This window comes from Nematolebias whitei, chromosome 23 (genome assembly GCF_014905685.2).
Source record: "Nematolebias whitei isolate Nwh7 chromosome 23, NemWhi1, whole genome shotgun sequence".
Lineage (NCBI taxonomy): Eukaryota > Metazoa > Chordata > Actinopteri > Cyprinodontiformes > Rivulidae > Nematolebias > Nematolebias whitei.
Window position 1 is genome coordinate 25845 of NC_056520.1, and position 20814 is coordinate 46658.

Sequence of the window (20814 nt, forward strand, 5' to 3'; positions counted from 1 at the left end):
TCTTGCTCGTTTCACCCAACACAGATACAATATAAACAAAAAGAAAACACACACATACCCCTTGTCCAGCACTTTGTCAGACATGGCTGGCAGGCTGTTACAGCAACAGTGCTGGAGTCCAATCTGACCTGGTCCGTAGCCCAGAGAAGGAGAGCTGAAAAGATATGGATCAGTAGACTTAATGCAAGTATCCCCGGGGGTTTGAATGAGAGGTAGGACTTGGGTGGGACTCCTGGTGGGTGTGCCCGTGCACTCAGGGACCCTTACGCCTCGAGCGACGGGGTCTTTGACATGTGAGGACGGCGGCAGGGCCCACACTTCAAAGATCCTAACCCTAAACCCTAACATTAACCCTTAACCCCTGACTCTCGACCCTCGGACCCTGACCCTTGACCCGTGACCTCTGACCCTTAACCCTAACTAAATCATTGGACTGTTTTTATTTCAAATAATCTGCCAAAAAGACACTTTTTTTTTTTAATCTTAGAGTGATGCATGTTCCCACAACAGGGCATGCAATTCTCGGCAGCCATGTGGTTTTTGACTGATAAGGTGAGCTAGCATTAGTGGATCTGCACAGCCTACAGGTGCCTGGCTAGTTAATGTGTTGAATATTTCTTATCTAGACTGGTCCTATGGTTTTGATCTGCTCAGAGATGGGATTATAATGAAATTATGACCCGGTTCTGACTGGGTTAAACTGGGCCAGCAGCTCTAAGAGAGTCTCCCTGGGATTTCAATATCAGTCAAAAAAACAGTTTAATCTGCTTGCCACATCACATAGAAAGGCTTTTTGAAGCACTATCTCATATTTCCTAACACTTCAGAACCACATAAGATCCACTGAGATCACACTTAGTCACGCCTCCTCATACACTGACAGGTTGAGCTCCCCTTCTGCAAAGGAGGAGTCTAGGACCCTATAAATGAGTAATGACATGGGACATCGGGGCTCTTCTGGGTCTGAGAACGCGTCACGGACCGGAGAGTCCAGCGCTGTAAATTGTAACCTTTTCCTGCCTTGATTTTAATATAATTGATAAAACTTAATTGACGTTTCCTTGATTTATTGATAACGAGAGTTTTCACTTCTGAGGGAGATTCGAGCTGGGGGGAAAGACGTGGGCTGGAGGTAGTTTCCGGGTCCGGTGACCCACAGCCAGCTCCCGTCTTTAACAAATGGTTTTACAAAAGCACAGAGTTGAGCTTCCAGATCAGTCTCTCCTACAGAACTGACGTATGAGAACATTTGTTACATGTACTATTATCTTCAAAAGAAGCAGTGCCATCTGGCACATGGGCTCAAAGCCATGCTAAGCTAAGTGATAATTAGCAGATCTCAATACACTGAAACAAGAAATCCTGAAAAATAAAGACCACGGTGGAATAAGTTTAAGGTTAGGGTGATCAAGCAATATGGATCTGATGCTGGCAGTCTCTCAGTGGTGATACAGTCTCAGCTTTTGGGTGCGCTGAAAGTTAGTGGCTCGTTAGGCCCAGCAGATGTGGCGCAAGACTAGCTCTGCATAAGACTGGCTCCCTCTGCTCTCAAAACAAATAGAATACTGTAGTATGAACAGGGTGCAGATATATTCATACTTTAACGGGTTCTTCATTTTTCTGACTGTGTAACATGCGTGCATTGAATTTAACAGAAATGTAACGAGAGACGTTATTTATCTTTGACCCATCAAAATGAATGCGGTCATTTATTTACAGAATCAAAGTTTAACATCAAACATTTACATTAATTTGGCAGAATATGAAAACAACAACAGTATAGTTTTACAGGAAGTGAGAACAATACGGCGATTGTTTTCACTTTTCAGCTAAAACGGCAGACATCAATTAATCAGTTTTACAATCAGGAAAACCATACGGCCATGATTTTCCGTTGCATCACCACAGACATTAATGAAAACATCTGGACTAATTTTCTAGCAGAAAGGAGAGTTTAAAGATGGAAAATGGAGATTTATCTTACAGAGAGATGTGTGAGGGAATTTATCTGTGGTACCAGAACAACACGCTCTTTGGAGAATAAGCTTGGCCCACGGTACGCTTGGTCGAAATAGAACTTTTACCTGGCAGATGATAATCAGCGTCGGTGTAGAGTTCTCCTTTTGACTCTTTTCAGCGTCTCCGTGAGGACAGCCAAACCCTTAGGAGTCGTGTGAGGTTATCCAAACAGAAGTTATAATCCCCAAGATCGTCTCTGGATTCTGGATTCCAATAGAAGCATCCTGGACGCCTGCATTAGCATCCAAGAACTCTGAACTCTTTAACTCTCTTCAGAGAGTTAAACTCTGGAACTCTTCTCCAGGAAAAACTTTCAAGCTCTGAAAAACTCATCTCGTCTCGTCTCGACACGACAACGGAACTTTTAGACGACACTTCTCTCCGAGAACTGGGAAGTTGCCACATTTAAATGGGTTCGACTTCCGGTTCATTTGAGAGCTTTCTGATTCGTGGATGGACCAGAACAGTGGTGTGGTTTGTGATGTAAGGTGTTATGGAAAGTCAAGGACAGAGATTAAGTTTGTTTAAAACAGACAGAAAGATTGTTGGAGAACTTCAGACTTCGTGGAGTCTCTCCTCCTAGTATCTGCTGTGAAAGTTAAACATGACATTTCTTTTCAGTAAACCTTTTAGTTGACCGAGCCTCGAACTTTAACACACTTACAAATTTGCTCATTGAAGACATAAAAATCAAGAAATGCATATTAACCTGATTTCTTCTTTGCATGAGGAATAAAAATCATTACTTACTGTTTATGTAAAATAAAAATGAGTAGTTCTCTTCAACCTGTAAACATTGTTTGAACTAACACAATTTGATTATCAAACATTTGTAAAATAGTAATGATCATAGAGGATTGTCTTTTCCACTTGATTAATTCAAGAAAGAAAGTCTCAGGATGGGTCAAACTGTATTTCTGGATTCAGATCAATGAAATGACAGTTTCTGTCCCACAAGGTTCTTAAGGTCAAGGGTTTTGACCTTAGGCTTAGTTTGACATCAGGTTAAGTTCACTACAATACAACTAAAAACCAACAAGGGGCAGAAAAAACGTATTAATAAAACACAGTTTAAAGCCACACATGATTTCAGCTTAATGTGAGTTCAATCCAAGCCAATCTGAACCAATCTTATTATCTTAGCTTAGCACACAATTGAAGAACCTCACAGAACCATGCAACAGCCATTCACATAATTAAAAATACATCAAAGAATAAAGCACAAAACAAGAACAGCAAGGAATCACTAGAACAAAGTCAAGAAACAGAAACACTATTTAAAACTAGGGTGACTTGCCTGATTGATCTTAGCTTTGTGTTAGCGGTTAGCACAGCATCGTTGGGTCACGTGGCTCAAAGAAAACACCTAAAATAAAGCACAAAACCAACAAACGACCAGCATGCTAAACTAGCAAACAGTTTAAAGAACAGAAGAAAACAGTTCATAGCAAGTGTGAATCATATAAAGTGTGGGTGGCTGTGGTTGAGTGGTTGGAGCAGTCATCCTCCAATGCTAAGAGTTGGGGGTTCGAATCCACCAGCAGTCACATGCCGAAGTGTCCCTGGGCAAGACAGTGAACCCCTCATTGCCTCAGATGTGTGTCCCGTTGGTGTATGAATATGATAAAGCACTGATTAGTGTCTTTAGAATGATTTGTTCAAATAGCTTTTTAGAGATCTAGTAGAGTGCTGCATGAATGGGTAAAGGAGGGCACAGATTCAAGTGTAAAGTACTTTGAGTATCTTAATCAGATAGAAAGGTGCTATATAAGTACAGTACGGTCCATTTCAAATTTTAATTTCTCTCAAGCGACCTCTCCCCAAGCAACCAGAATTCCCATTTTCATCTGCACAAACAAGCACATATCAACAGTTTGAACGGTTTACTTACAGTGCAAGAAGTCAATGACCCACAGAAGGAGACGTTTCTCTGTAGCTGCATCCAACTCCGAATGACACCATAACTGGACTGGGTTTTTAAAAAAGCACATAGATGAGAGTGTGCTTAGAGGTTGTATCTGAATGACACTTGCAGTTTAAAATGAGCAGTATGGATGCGTGGATCCACTGTGGGTCGGCTGTTCTGTCAGTGGAAGGGGTTCAGCAGTGGCAGGACCTGACTGGCTTGGGGAAGAGTCTGCCCCAGATGGGTTTAGGGTACATCAATAAGGCAGACTTTTAGCAGAAGGAGGCAGGTCCACCACAGAGTCTACTGCTATGTGGGAACTGACCACATTTCTTCACTATACTACTGTCTTTACTTACTCTGCTCAACCTGTTTTGTATTTGTAATTATTTTCCATACTTGACATGTGTTTTTGGCTTTCAGGTACACCTGGACCTATATCTGGACTGACCATTCTATGTTTGTTTGCCTCTCCTTCTATGCTCTCAAACCAGCTGGTCAAAGCAGATGGACATTTGTACTGAGCCTGGTTCTGACATTCACAAATTATGCATACAAATAATTTTTTTACAATTGAAAACAAAATGATAATTAAAAGGATAATTAAAAGGAAACGTAGCAAAAAAAACCCTGCTAGATTACAAGGTGGTGTAGAAAACTAAAAACAGGAACATGTCTGCATTGGTTCTTGCCAGGAACTTAACAGATGTTTAAAGCCACTTAGAGAGGTCAAGGTCGAGCTGTTTAAAGCCACTTGCCTTCTAACTTATTTATAGATTGTTAAAGTGAATTTCATTGCAAATTTAAACATTACTGTACCAAATGCAGTCATTGTGATGGTTAGGGTTAATGATATTATATTAGGGTTAGTGATATTACCATGTCAGACAAGGACAATGAGGTTTTTGAGTATTTATGGCAATGTGGTACAATATGCAGGATGCTAACTGTTGATGATAGCTCATCTGAGTTCAAGGGCATCTGTAATGTGGTTGGGACACAACAATGTGTATAGGTGTGTGCGCAAACAAAGTGTGCAAAAAAACAGCATTTCGCCTAGATTTCCTTTAATTCCACACATTTAAAGCATTTTTCTCACCAAGTCTGTGTAAATTCAGCTGTGGGTTTTAAAGACATTTCAACTTTAATGCAGTTTAACACACAGCATCAGGACTGCACTGTGTTTATAGAGAAATAAAATAAAAACATCACCACTAGACTTTACTTTTGTTCAACACTACTCATCTAAAGGATGTTTCTCACGAAGCTTGAGGACAATAAGGTGTGGGGTTTTAAAGACATTTCAACTCTTATGCACCTTAACACACAGCATCTTACGCCTGCAGCATCTTACAGCATCACAGTTACTGCTAAGCTAAGATGCTACATAGCACTCCTCTCAAGCATCCTCCTAACCATGTATACATGTTTATGATCAACCTCCCCTGGTCAACAACTGCCCGCACTAAGTTTGCTAAACTGGCAAGCAAGCAACACAGAGGTACTTACACCTCCTCCACCTGTACGCATTTTCTGCCGGGGCAGGAGACTCAGAGAAGAAACAGTGCAGGAGGCAGGCTGCTGTGTTTAGAGTTGGAAGTAATCAGGAAAACCTGGAGTGGAGTTTTAGTGGCTTGAATATTCTCATATTAATCAAGTGGAATGGATTGTTCACAAAGAAAGAGAACCTGCACCGACTGAACTAATGTTTCATAGTAAAAGTGTGTTTGGGGGGGTCCAAATAAATGTTTTTTTAATATGGGGGGACATGTCCCCTTCACATATAATGGTTGTGATGCCTATGTCTGAGTTTTACCAGAGTCAGGTTGTGGAGTTTGCCTCTGGTTTAGCTGTTAAGCAGTGTTGGCCATCTGACCATGGTACCCTTCCAGTTCTTTTATTCCCTGGTGAAGAGGAAACTCACACGAACTCAATAAAATCAAGACAGGTAAATTCTATTTACCATTTAAAGTTAATAAGGCAGGAAAAGTTACAAGCTCAGCGCTGAGGCATCCGTCCAACCTGTCTTAACCCCGAACCAGAAGTGGAGATCCTGTGCAACAGAACACTCTGGCTTACGTTGGCCTTTGGCTCCTCCTTCACATCCGGGGTAGGCACAGCCTATCAGAGTGTATCAGTGGGGTGACTGTGCGACATCATTGGTTTTATCTGTTTCTGATGGTGGATAATGGGGTGATGTGCAAATCTATCTAAATGTTGGAAGCAAAAAAACAAAAAAGACTTGTCATCAGGTGTTGACCCTGGGATCACTCATTGTGAAGAGCTGATCTGGTCTAAATTAGATTATAATTTAGAGTAGGTCAGACCGGGCCTCAAGCAAGATTAAACTTCTAAGTTAGCACCTGCTTTATCTTACCTCTATCTGTCAGCTGATAATCCCAATGTTAAAAATTGTATCTGCACTTCAACAGATGTTTACACAAAAACTGTAGGGGACAGTTTTACTAAAACTTACCTCACTGAACTAAAGGGTTTAGCCAAGGTAAGTGGGAATGATTTTAAAGAGTTGTTGCGGGAGGTGATGTCAAAATTTGAGGAGTCCATTGAACCTGCTGGGACTGCTGCAAGACCTGGGTTAGTTAGTGATGCAGAGTCCACACAAAATACTGGTTTCCCTCCACACCACATTGATACCCCCATGCTCCTAAACCCATCCAGGGCCCTGATCCAAGTACCATAAACCCTAACCTGACACCTCACCTGCTGAACTCAACTGAGCGTATCTCATCTGAGGTACAGAGGATCATGGTTTAGCAAATTATCAAAACTACTGAGAAGACATCTAACACTCAATCACCTTCAGGTTGAAAGCCTTCTCTGGAAAAGTTCCCAGAGAGTAAAATTAACTCTATTGGAATTGTGCAATTACAAGTGATTTCTTCAAGCTGACCATGTGTGTAAACACCGGGTTGTGTGTGTTTCCAGTGGCTTCTTCACCAAAAACTTCTCTGATTTTTGAGCTAGAGCTACCTGCACGCTGGGAGACAGAGACCGCACGGTACCCATGATGACATCCGGAGAGTGCTACACGAGCAAGTGAGCACTACACAAGCATATCAGCAGAGAAGGAGGAAGAAGAAGAGGACGGAAGGAAGGAGATAGATACAATGATGACGATGAAGTAGTGAAAGAAAAGAGGGGATGAGGATAAGGGGAGTAGCGCTTCTGAAAAATACTTTGCACATTAAAAACATTTAGTGATTTGATTTGAATTTTTATAGACAGAGTACAATAAAAAAAAGTTTAAATTTTTTACCTGAATAACTGTTTTTAGTCTTGTGACCCTGAGGCTGCCGGTTTGTAGAAAAACTGCCAAATCTTTTCTAAGTTTGCTCACTGTGGCAACCCCTGAAGAGGGAAGCAGGCAAAAATGGAAAAAAAGGTATTTCGTCAGACAGCAGTTGTAAAACAGTAGCAAACGTGTTTATACAATGAAAACAGACTAGACTCACACACCACACAACTAAAACCCATAAAAACATAAACTTATCAGTCAGGGGGTCAAAACACAGGAAACACACAACATGTGGAGTAAGATGTAAAAAGGTCCAAATTTTCTGAAAGTGCTTATAAAATAAGCAGATCACTTTAGATTAGACAATTTCAAATTAAAATGATAAAAGCAAGTTTCAGAAGTAAACATCCATCCTTCCATCCATTATCTTTTAAGTACTTCTTCCTATACTGGGTTGCGAGTCGCTGAAACCCACATCCAGCAGTCACTGTGCAAGAGGCTGTTTAAAATAAAAAGTTTCAGATTAAATGTGATTCAATTTAAAACGTGCTTCAGAATAAAAAATGTTTGGGATCAAAATATGTTTCAGATTAAATCATGTTTCAGCTTCAGTTTGTTCTGAAAGTGAAAGCTGACTGTAGGTGAAAAACATCTAATTTATTTACAGTTTGAGCAGAGCATAAACCATAAAATGTGACCACAGCTGCAGTGCATATAAACATATACATGTAAAAATAAACATACATGTAGAAATAAGCATACATGTACAAGCATGTGATCGAAGTGATCAATGAGAGTTTGTTTTGATTGATTTGTGATGAATGAAAACTGCAGCGACTGATCCAGAATCAGATTATTCGCCTCCCCCATCTGTGTCCATGTCCTCATGCATCTCTGTGTGTGCATGCGTGCGTGTGTTAGGGGGCGGAGCTTGTGGCAGCAGAAGGTTCATTGTCTGTGCAGGAAAGGTTGAGCGAGCTCCACAAAGACTGTAACTGTGAGGGAGAGAGAGAAACAAAGAGGGGGAGGCCGACCCTTTTTTGGTGTGGGGGAGGTGAGGGGGAGGATTAACCGGCTGATCCGTGACACACGTTCACACACACCACACATTTTAAACAAACACACAATAACAGCTGCAGCGTGAGGCTTCATCTGGATCAGCATCGTCACTATCATCATCAGCATCAGCAGCGACAGACAAAGACAGAGCAAGGAGGAGGAGGAACAGGAGTGGATCTTCATCATCTGTGGAGTCAATCAGGAGCACAGAGATCGGCCTTCAGCCTGACAGCATCCTCCTTCAGTCATGGCTGACCACATGTTTGTGCTGCTGTGAGTGTGTGTGCTGCAGACAGTGGGTGTGTTTGCTCTGTTTGCTCCTCACTGTGTGTGTGTGATGGGGAACACAGAGAGCATGGAAAGCCAGCTGGCTGTGATCCGGTCCAGAGCTGCCCCAGTTCGGCTCCCAATGCCGGACCCAGCTGAGCTAGAAGAGAGGTTCTCCATCGCACTGGTGAGTACACATAAACAAGATGTGCATAGCAAACACAGGAAAAATACACTACACAAAGCAAGTGCACAACAGCAGATGAACGCACAATAAACAAAATATTTAGAAAATGAATTTAGTGTCATATGATGTGCCAAGTGCAGAAGCAACAAATTAATCATGTAAAGATGCAGTTTTGATAAAGGATAGAAGTCTTGGAGGATTCTAAGGTGGGACTCTATTGGTCTGTAGGGGTCTACTGAAACCTGAGGTGCACTCTACAGCATTTAAAAATCCAATAAACCTAAAGGTTTAGCGACTCTACAATGTTTAAAAGTCCAGTAAAAACAGAGGGGTTGGTCGAGTCCAGTGCTTAAAGCTACAAAACAACTAGAGGGTCCAGTGAGCTAGTTCTGACTTTTACCACTTTATGTCACTGATTCTATTCAATGGGTTGGCCTTAAATTATGCACTTTTTGAGACCAAAATTGTACTATAATCATCTCTATGTTTGATTTAGTTGAATAATAATAATAATAACGAAAGCTCAGTTGGAACAAAGTTCCCATTAAAAGGTTGAAAGTTGTGTCTGAAGCATATGCTCTGTGGTTTAGAATTCGATGAACCTGCCTCCTGACAAGGTGCGTCTGCTGCGTTCCTATGACAGCGAGAAGAAATGGGAGCTCATCTGTGATCAGGTGAGTGGTGTAGCAAGTTTCCTCACATCTTAATAAGTGGCATCTATTTTTCTTACTGGCATTAGATATGAAGCAGTTCTTTAAGTCAAAGCTACAGATGGAGTTTGTGTGGCAGGTACCTCAAGCCCACCAAAGACTTTGCCAGATCCCATGTTCCTTCTACGTGTTTTGTTTTAATGTTGGGACATAGGTGTTTTTATATTTCAATAAAGGAGAGGGTTATTTGCGTCTTTACATGGATATTTGTCAGCTCTATAAGCTGTGCCTTAAAATACATAAATTTATTTTATGAAATAAACTATTTTATGAGCACATAAACTATCATGTATTGTTTGATGTACTACAATGTATGTTTAGTATCAAAACACCAAAACACATCTGTTTGTCCAAGTCATATGCAAGCTAAATAACCAGTTTATCATGACTTATGTGGCCTTATTTAGGTCTTTTAAATCTAGGATACAAAAACATTGTGATCACTTCAAAACAAAGAAAATCATTCAAGTACTGGTAGTTGCTCTTAAATGATAACGTTGTGTTGTTGGGTGTGTTTGTAGGAGAGATTTCAGGTGAAGAACCCACCACATACCTACATTCAGAAACTGAGAGGTTTCCTCGATCCGGCTGTAACACGCAAGGTGATATATAAAAAAGTTTTTATGACATCAAAACTGAGGTTCAACTCTGTGGAAAGACAGCTTAAGGGAGAAATTGTTTAAACTTGAGTTTTCTGTACTGTTCCTGTCATTTCCAGTAACTTTGTTTTTGGACTGAATGAAAACCTAACCTGTCTGCCTACCTGTTTGCCTACCTGTCTGTCTGTCTGTCCACAGAAGTTCCGACGAAGAGTTCAGGAGTCGACACAGACACTCAGAGAACTTGAGATTTCGCTTCGGACAAACCACATTGGGTACCCGTCTGTCCGACTACCCATCCAGACCCCATCCAATTTTCTGAACTGTTTATATGACCCACCTGTCTCTCACCTGTCTCTCTGTATTCAGGTGGGTCCGAGAGTTTCTAAATGAGGAGAATCGAGGTCTGGATGTTCTGGTCGAGTATTTGTCCTTCGCTCAATATGCAGTCACGTGAGTCACATTGTGGATTTTTTATCTGCTGTTTGTGGTCCAAAAGGTTCATCTGGTGGTTTTCAAGATGGCGCCGGTGTATGTGGCTGCTCGTCTGTCTCTCTCGCGTTTGCTGTTGTTTGTGTTGTTTCTGACCTGGGTTGTCTGCGGAGCTGGGTCTCTGCTGGTGTACGATCGCAATACATTACTAGACCTCCGGCCACTGGTCCAGGATATGGAATTATTGGATGTTGCTGGCCAACAATCCTTGCCCCCGCTTCTGTCGGAGATTCCAAGCTACCTGTTCCGGGTTCCTGCGCTGCTTACACGGCGGAGACGTCATCGTCGTCGCGGTAGACGAAGCGGCTGGCTGGTGAAGCTGAATTTTATATGACGCACTGTTCTGCTTTTAACCGATCATCACATGGATCGTTTCTGGGCTCTCGGGTGCCTCGGCGTTTCTTGGATCCCGCTCATGTCTGCTTGGTGCCAGTGGTCGGCTTTCAAGCTCCTCTGCATCGCCGTCCCCGCCCTTCTTGGATCAACATGCGCCGACGGTGTCTCCAAAACCTGAGACCGCTGTGCCGGGTTTCCCGACCTGTCGACGCCCAGGATCCAGTTCCTGTCAGGATTGGCCTGATAAACGCCAGGTCGCTTGGGAATAAAACTTTTATTCTTCGGGACTTTTTTAGCTGCCAAAACCTGGATTTTTTGTTTGTGACTGAGACGTGGCTGAGTGTTGGTGAGTACAGCGCTCTATCTGAGCTCTTACCAGCAAATTGTGCTTATTTTAATTCACCACGGGCATCGGGGAGAGGGAGAGGCACAGCAACTGTTTACAAACAGGACTACAAATGTAAGCAGTGTTTTCTACAGACGTCTTTTCCCAGCTTTGAGTTTACGTCTTTTGAGATGAGACACGTAAACCCAGTTTTCTGTGCTGTCGTCTACCGGCCCCCCAAATATAACAAGGATTTTTTAAGTGACTTTTTTGACTTTTTATCTGGGATTTTAACTAATTATGACAAAGTTCTTTTTGTTGGAGACTTCAATTTGCACGTGTGCTGTCCTGATAAGCCTCTGGTAAAGGACTTTTTAAGCCTTCTGGACTCTTTTAATCTGGTACAGGCCGTATCCGGCCCTACACATGAACATGGACACACATTGGACCTGGTTATTTCCTGTGGTCTGCCAGTGACTAATCTGGAAATCTGTGACGCTGTGTTCTCGGATCACCTGCCTGTTTTATTCAGTGTCACTTTGACACCTACTACAGTTAAAACTCGCGCTGCTGTTCGGCGCTGTCGGATTATTAACCCTTCCACTGCCACTCAGTTCTCTGCTGCTTTTCTTCAGCTCTGTGGATCATCTGACTTCCTCCACTCCAATACAGAAGAGCTCTGGTCATGGTTCTGTTCTTCCTGTCAGACCATCCTGGACTCGGTTGCTCCGTTAAAAACTAGGCAGCCAAGGATTAAACCTGAGCCTTGGTTTAATGACAGAACTCGTGCTGTAAGGAAGGAATGTCGTCGTATTGAACGCAGATGGAAAAAGGACAAACTGCAGGCTACTTTTCAGATTTTAAAAGACTGTTGGCGTCTCTACCAGAGCACGGTTAAAGAAGCAAAAAGGGAATATTTGGCTAGTGTTATTTCTTCAAACAGCCATAACCCACGTGTTTTATTTGACACCATTGACTCTGTGCTTAATATTCCACAAAATGCCTGTTTGGAAGCTTCTCCTGGCATGTGTGAAAATTTTCTGCGTTTCTTTATTGAAAAGGTTGGTAGTACCAGGGCTCTTATTACAGCTCCTGACTCTGACCCCTCAGTTTCAGTCCCTTGCTCTGCTGTTTTTAATCAGTTTGAGCTTGTGACTGTTTCACTTTTAGAGGACGTAGTTGGCCGCATTAAGCCATCAGGTTCCCCACGTGATCCTGTCCCTCCACGACTTTTTAAAGATATTTTATCTAGTATAGGGCTGCCTGTTCTTGCAATTTTAAATGGCAGTCTGTCCTTAGGTGTGGTCCCTGCTAGTTTTAAACATGCAGTGGTGCAGCCCCTGCTTAAAAAACCTGGCCTTGATCCAACTGTTCTGGCTAATTATCGGCCTATTTCAAAGCTGCCTTTTCTTTCTAAGGTTTTAGAGAAACTTGTATACCGTCAGCTGACACAGTTTTTAAATGACAATGGCATTCTGGAGGTTTTCCAGTCAGGTTTTAAAACTCTCCACAGTACAGAATCTGCTTTAATTAGAGTTTTTAACGACATCCTTCTTGAGTGTGATTCTGGTAATCATGTTGTTCTGATTTTACTTGACCTAACTGCTGCTTTTGATACAGTGGACCACAACATTTTAATATCGCGATTACGACATATTGTTGGTATTGATGGCACTGTTCTTAAATGGTTTAAGTCTTACTTGGAGGAGAGAACATTTTCAGTGAAAATTAATGACTCTGAATCATCTTCAGTTCCAATGCAATATGGTGTCCCGCAGGGCTCAATTCTGGGCCCTATGCTCTTCTCGTTGTACTTACTGCCTCTGGGTTCTATCCTTAGGAAACATGGGATTTCATTCCATTGTTACGCTGATGATTGTCAGATTTATTTACCCCTAAAGCAGAAGGATGGACATACGTTCACACATCTCCTGGAATGTCTAGGAGATATTAAAGCTTGGTTGGCCTTGAACTTTTTAAATTTTAATGAAAACAAAACCGAGGTGATGGTGTTTGGACCCAGTGGCTCCTGTGAGTCCTCCTCTATTGACCTGGGACCCTTGGAGAAATATTTTAAACCTGTTATTACAGATCTTGGTTTTAAGGTGGACAGTGATTTTAAATTGGACAGCCAAATCAAAGCCGTGGTTAAGTCCAGCTTTTATCATTTAAAGCGATTGGCGTCAGTGAAGTCTTTTCTTTCCAGGCAGCATTTTGAAATGGTGATCCACGCTTTTATTTCGACTCGATTGGATTACTGTAATGCACTTTATCTGGGAGTCAGTCAGTTGCTGCTCTCACGTCTGCAGCTGGTTCAGAATGCTGCTGCACGACTTTTAACAGGAACTCGAAAGAGGGAACATGTGACCCCTGTCCTGGCTTCACTTCACTGGCTGCCTGTATATTTTAGGATTCATTTTAAAATTCTCATGTTTGTTTTTAAATCACTGCATAATCTTGCCCCGGCTTACCTCTCTGAGCTTCTTCATCCCTACATACCCTATCGGTCTCTCAGGTCAGCAGATCAGCTGCTCTTGGAGGTACCAAGAACAAGAAGGAAGCTCAGAGGGGACAGGGCTTTCTCTGTCATGGGCCCTAAGTTATGGAACGACTTGCCTTTGCAGGTCAGAGAGTCCCCTTCACTGTCCATTTTTAAAGTTCATCTTAAAACTCATTTATTCTACTTGGCTTTTAACACCAGTGGGATCTAGTTTTTAAATTTTGTATGCTTTTAAAATGTATGTTTTTAACACCAGCAGGATCTAGTTTTAAATTGTATGTTTTCTGTTTTTAAACTGTTTTTTATTTTCACTTTTATTATGTTGTGTTTTAATGTACAGCACTTTGTGTCAGCTATGGTTGTTTTAAGGTGCTTTATAAATAAAGTTGGTATGGTATGGTATGGTATGGTTTTAATGGTTAAATGGATTGGGCTGACTTGGCTGTTGTTTATGCCTTAACTTTTGGTTGTCATGCTTACAAATAGTTCAGTTGTCTTTGTTTTCAGAATATTTCAGTTTGAGATCTCTGTAAAAGAATCAGTGAATCTGGCTGTAAGAATATGGCTCTCAACCAGAAAAAGAAAAAGGTGAAATGCTCGCTCCAGGTTGGATGCAAGTCTCTGCCCTAAGCAGAAGAGTTCAGGTATCTGAGTATGTTGATCCCAAGTGATGGTAAGATAGAGTGGGAGATGATCAACTAATGGGAGTGTTGCTCCAGTTTGTTGTGGTAAAGACTGAGCAGAAAGGCAAAGTTATGGATTCACTAGTCTCTCCATATTCTAACCCTCACCTGTAGTCACCAGGTTTGGATCTTGACCAAAAGAGCTGGATCCTGGATGCAAGCACCTGAAATTCAATTCAATTCAGTTTATTTATAAAGCACCATATCACAACAAAGTTGTCTCAGGGCACTTTACAGGAGCATTCACATGCATAGAAAAGCCAATTAGTAAAGTTCTCTATCTAAGGAATCCAGCAGACTCGAATCTTCACTTTGTCACAGTCTCCCATTCTGAACAAGCACAATGGCAACAGCGTAAAAGGAAAACTCACTTTTAAAAGGAAGAAACCTTCAGCAGAACCAGTTTCAGGACAAGCGGCCATCTGCGTTGACTGGCTGGTTTTGGAGGATAGAAGGAGAGGCAAACGAATACAGAATGATAGGTCCAGATATAGGGCCAGGTGTACCTGAAAGACAGAAAAAAACTAATTACAAATACAAAACAGGTTGAGCAGAGTAAGTAACGACAGTAACAGAGTGAAAAAGTGTGGTCGGTTTGTCCTCCAGCAGTCTAAGCCAATAGCAGCATAACTAAGGGACAGTTCAGGAAACCCAAGCTGACCCTAACTATAGGATTTAGCAAAAATGAAAGTCTTAAGCCTATTCTTAAAACTGGACAATGTGTCAGCCTCATAGACAGAGATTGGAAGTTGGTTCAACAAGAGGGGAGCCTGATAACTGAAAGCTCTGCCTCCAATTCTGTTTTTGGAAACTCTAGGAACCACAAGTAAACCTTCAGTCTGAGAGAGGAGTATTCTATTATTAAAATATGGAACAACAAGATCTGTAATAAAAGATGGAGCTAGGTTGTTGAGATATTTGTAGGTTAGAAGTAAGATTTTTAATTCAATTCTGGATTTGACATGGAGCCATTGGAGAGAAGCTAAAACTGGAGAGATATGATCTCTCCTACTAAATCCAATTAAGACTCTGGCAGCAGCTATTTGGATCAACTGAAGACGTTTTAAAGAAGTATTTGGACACCCAGATAGTAAAGCATTACAATAATTCAGTCTAGACGTGACAAATGCATGACCCAGTTTTTCTGCATCATATTTAGATAAGTAGTTTCTAATTTTAACGATATTATGCAGGTGGAAGAAGGCGGTTCTAGTAATGTTTTTATTGTGGGGAAAAAGACATGTCCTGATCAAAAATAACAACACAATTTTTAACATTAGAGATGGAGGCCAGATTAATGCCATCCAAGGATGGCAAAAGACTGAAAAATTTATTCCTAAAATGCTCAGGTCCAAAAACTGAAACCTCAGTCTTGTCATTGTTCAAATGGAGAAAAATAAGGGTCAACCATATTTTTATGTCTTTAAGACATGCTTGTAGTCTAAGTAGCTGATTGAATTCATTGGGTTTAATGGACAAATATAAATGTGTATCATCAGTATACCAATGAAAATGTATCCCATGCTGTTTAATAACTTTACCTAATGGAAGCATATATAAAGTAAAGAATATGGTCCAAGCACTGAACACTGAGGAACTCCATGACTAACTGGTGTATGAAGAAGATTTATTATTTGCATTTACAAACTAGAATGTATCAGATAAATATGATTTAAACCATTTTAGAGCTGTTACTGTAATCCCAATATCATATTCAAGCCTCTGTAGTAAAATATTGAGATCAACTGTATCAAATGCAGCACTACGGTCTAACAGGACCAGTGTAGACACAAGTCCATTGTCTGAGGTCATGAGAATAGCATTAGTGACTTTTACTAGTGCTGTTTATGTGCTATGATGAGCTCTAAACCCTGACGAAACTCTTCAGATTATTTCTTTGTAGATATTCATGCAACTGATCTGCAACTATTTTCTCTAGATTTTTTGAGATTTGAAGTTAGGTTAGATATAGGTCTGTAATTGGCCAGAATTTCTGAATCAAGGTCAGACTTATTAAGTAAAGGTTTAATTACAGCATCCCTAAAGTGTTGTGGTACATAACCATTCATTAAAGACAAATTAAGCAGATCCAGAATGTGGACAATAATTCGGGGAAATACCTCTTTAAACAGTCTGGTTGGGATGTGATCTAGCAGACATGTGGATGGTTTGGATGACGCTATTATTTTTGACAATTCAGAGAGCTCAACAGAACAAAAACAGTCCAAACACGAATCAGGTTCTAGTAAATTTTTTAAAGTTGTCTCATCTGACAGGGTACTAGGGGTATTAGAAGGAAGGACGGTTTGAATTTTCTTCCATCCATCCATCCATCCATCCATCCATCCATTTCCTTCCGCTTATCTGGGATTGGGTTGCGGGGGTAGCAGCTTAAGTAGGGAGGCCCAGACTTCCCTCTCCCCAGCCACTTGGGCCAGCTCCTCTGGGGGAAACCCAAGGCATTCTCAAGCCAGCCGAGAAACATAGTCCCTCCAGTGTATCCAGGGTCTTCCTCAGGGTCTCCTTCCAGTGGGACATGTCCAAAACACCTCACCAGGAAGGCGAACAGGAGGCATCTTAACCAGATGCACGAGCCACCTCAACTGGCTCCTCTCGACATGGAGAAGCAGCAGCTCTACTCTATGACACTCTCAGATGACCAAACTACTCACCCTATCTCCAAGGGAGAGCCCAGACACCCTGCAGAGAAAACTCATTTTGGCCGCTTGTATCCATGATCTCTTTCTTTTGGTCACAGCCCAAAGCTCATAACCATAGATGAGGGTAGGAATGTAGATTGACTGGTAAATTGAGAGCTTTGTCTTTTGACTCAGCTCTCTCTTCACCATGACAGATCAGTACAGCACCCACTTTACTGCAGATACCGCACCTATCCGTCTATCGATCTCTCACTCCATTTTTCCCTCATTTGTGAAGAAGACCCCAAGATACTTAAACTCCTCTACTTGGGGCAGGACCTCCTCCCCAACCCAGAGAGGGCACTCTACCCTTTTTTGGCTCAAGACCATGGCTTCAGATTTGGAGGAACTGATGTTTATCCCGGCCATGTCACACTCAGCTGCGAACTGCTCCAGTGAAAGCTGTAGATCATGACCTGATGAATCCAATAGGACCACATCATCTGTAAAAAGCAGAGACATGATCCTAAGGCCACCAAAACAGATCCCCTCAACACCTTGGCTGCACCTAGAAATTCTATCCATAAGCACAAACAGCAATCAGAACCCGTCCCCCCACAAATAGGTGGAGGGAGGCTACCCTCTCATTGACTGGAGTGAACCCCAATGTACAGGCACCAAGATGGGGGGCAACAAGTATGCCCACTCCTGCTCGGCACCTCTCACCAGGGGCAACTCCAGAGTGGAAGCATGTCCAACCCCTCTCAAGGAAACTGGTTCCAGAGCCAGAGCCATGTGTCGAAGTGAGTCCGACTATTTTTAGCCGGAACCTCTCAACCTCACACACCAGCTCAGGCTCCTTCCCCACCAGAGAGGTGACATTCCATGTCCCAATAACCAGCTTCTGTAGCCGAGGATCAGTCCGCCAAGGTCCCTGCCCTCAGCCACCACCCATCCCACATTGCACCTGACCCCTTTGGCCCCTCCCACAGGTGTTGAGCCCATGGGAAGGGGACCCACGTCTCCTTTTGGGCTGTTCCAGGCCAAGCTCCATGGGTTAAAGCCCGGCCACCAGGCACTCGCCAGCCTGCCCCACCTCTAGGCCCGGCTCCAGAGTGGGGACCTGGTGACCCACATCCAGGCAAGGGAACATCGAGTCCATTTATTTTGCTCATCATAGGGGTGTTTGGGCTGCTCTTTGTCTGGTCCCTCACCTAGGACCTGTCTGCCTTGGGTGACCCTCTCACAAGGGGCAACTACTAGAGGCGTGAAGCTCCTGACAACATAGCTCCTAGGATCACTGGGACACTCAAACCCCTCCATCATGGTATGGTGGAAGCCCAGGGAGGAGTTTGAATTTTCTCTCTAATTGAAATTATTTTATTTATTAAGAATATCATGAAGTCATCACTGTTTATAGTTGTAGGGATACATGGTTCAACAGAGATGGGACTTTTAATTAGTCTAACTGTAGTACTGAAGAGAAAACTAGGGTTATTTTTATTCTCATTTATTAAAGATGAATAATATTAAGTTCTAGCTTTACAGAGAGCTTTCTTATATGTTAGCAGACTATCTTTCCAACTTAAATAAAATTCTTCAATGTTAGTCAAGTGCCATTTTCTCTCCTGGTTTCTAAATGCCTCTGGAGACTCCGGAAATGAGTTTCCTTTTTAGAGTGGCTGGGCTGAGCCTCAGATAGGTTGAGGAGCTCTGTCACCTGGGGGGAGATTCGAGTAGAGCCTTTACTCATTTGCATCAAAAAGAGTCAGCTGAGATGGTTCACACACCTTTGTTGGATGCCTTTCAAGTGTCTCATTCTGAGGTTTTCTGGGCTTGTCCCACTAGAAGGAGACCCCAGAGCAAACCCAGAATTTGATGGAGGAATGATCCAATCGCTCTGGCCTAGGATCACCTCGGGATCCTCCTGGAGGATCTGGAGACTGCCACTGGGGAGAGAGATATCTGGGTTCCTCTTCTGGAACTGTTACTTCCACAACCGAACAATGGATGGATGGACAGATGGATGGACAGTGTCTCTGGCTGATGCAGGATGTTTTGTTCAGGTTTGATGGAGAGCAGTCAGACACTGGCAGTGAGGTCGGATCCATTGACTCTCCCTGGAGTCGCTCCATAGAGGATCTCCAAGGTGATTGCAGCCTCCCATCCCCATCCTCATCTGTTCCTCGCTCAGCACGACACTCCATCAGGTAAAACAAAATGATGTGATAGACCAACACAGGTAAACTCATCTGATTAGTTATATCTTATATGCCTAAGTGTTCACAGCTCAACTTTGGTAACACGCTCGAACACACTGCCGAGTCGTCGAACACTGAAGAACTCACGGCTTGTTTGTAAGAAAGATGATGTTCATGTTTGCATCATGTGTTTGAGAGCCATCATGAACTACCAGGTAACAAACACAAACAACAGCTTCTGTCAACTTTGGACACTCAAACACTCTGAAACATCTTCCTCTTTCACAGTATGGCTTCAACATGGTTATGTCCCACCCTCACGCTGTCAATGAAATTGCTCTTAGCCTGAACAATAGGAACCCCAGGTACTACAATAAATACTTCTAGTACACAGCAGTATGTGACCTGAACACATGGCTAAATGTGTCATTCTGACTCCTCATCAGGACAAAAGCCCTCGTTCTGGAGCTGCTGGCTGCAGTGTGTTTGGTCAGAGGAGGACATGAGATCATCCTGTCTGCATTTGACAACTTTAAAACTGTAAACAGTAACACCACCACATTGACCAAAGAGTGGCACACACCTGACCAATGAAATGTTCCATTCATTGATTACTAAACTGCTCTTTTGCAGGTTTGCAATGAATCAATGCGTTTTGAAAAGTTGATGGAACATTTTAAGAATGAAGATGACAACATTGACTTCTTGGTAACACAGTCCTGAAGAGTTTATCATATAGTGACCCCTTCACATGAACATAATGTTTTCTGTTGTCATGGAAACCAACAGGTGGCCTGCATGCAGTTCATTAACATCGTGGTGCACTCAGTAGAGGACATGAATTTCAGAGTCCATCTGCAGTATGATTTTACCAAACTCAACCTGGAGGAACATCTGGAGGTAACACGCCATCCAATCAACATGGTCACATAATCAGTCCCATCCTATTCTAACATGTAGATGAAGTCATGAGGAACATTCATTCAACCTAAAACGATAGTGGTGATACAGAGGCTACAGAAGGCAACCCTGTGATTAAGAGGTTGCTGGTTACAATCCCCTGACATTACATCAAAATGTGGGAGGGCAAGGTTTCTTTATTGTCATTCACATTATATGTGGTACATGTGATGGAATGAAATTGTGTACACAGGGTCCCAGTTTAATCCAACAAAAGTATAAATTGTAAAGAAAAACAGCAATATGATTTTTTTTAATTTACCCTTTATTTTTATAGGTAGTCTCATTGAGCCATGAGAACTCATTTTCAAGAGAGACCTGTTTTTTTAAGGAGCAGATTGGGGTTAAGGACCTTGCTCATGGGCCCAAGGTGGGGCAAATGAGGGTGGGGGCAGGTGTGGGTGCTTCACCTACCCCACCCACATTTTTGATGTTGTCGTACCGGGGCTTGAACCGGTGATCTTCCGATCACAGGCCCAACTTCTCCAACCTCTGCGCCACCAATCCCCAATATATCCTGATGCATGCTCAATAATCCAGGTAGAAAAATCTAAAAAAGTTAAATCTGGTCCTCTGGACATTCAAAAAAAAACCAAAACAAAGCAAAACAACAAAAAATGTAGAAACGTTTCGTCTCTCGTCCGAGAGACTTCTTCAGTCTGAGGTGCTGTTTTC

General features: G+C 42.3%; 1 protein-coding gene across 1 annotated transcript in view; it reads left to right on the plus strand.

Annotated features, from left to right (window-relative positions):
• Positions 1 to 8577: 8577 nt before the first annotated feature.
• fmnl2b (formin-like 2b) overlaps positions 8578 to 20814 on the plus strand; it is a gene marked incomplete at its 3' end in the record, with an annotated part of 45387 nt that continues 33150 nt past the window's right edge. The window contains 11 exon segments of the mRNA XM_037696473.1: positions 8578 to 8694; positions 9285 to 9368; positions 9926 to 10006; positions 10202 to 10278; positions 10373 to 10456; positions 19045 to 19188; positions 19259 to 19394; positions 19468 to 19544; positions 19626 to 19719; positions 19813 to 19887; positions 19969 to 20079. Of these exon segments, the coding sequence (XP_037552401.1) occupies positions 8578 to 8694; positions 9285 to 9368; positions 9926 to 10006; positions 10202 to 10278; positions 10373 to 10456; positions 19045 to 19188; positions 19259 to 19394; positions 19468 to 19544; positions 19626 to 19719; positions 19813 to 19887; positions 19969 to 20079 (1080 nt within the window).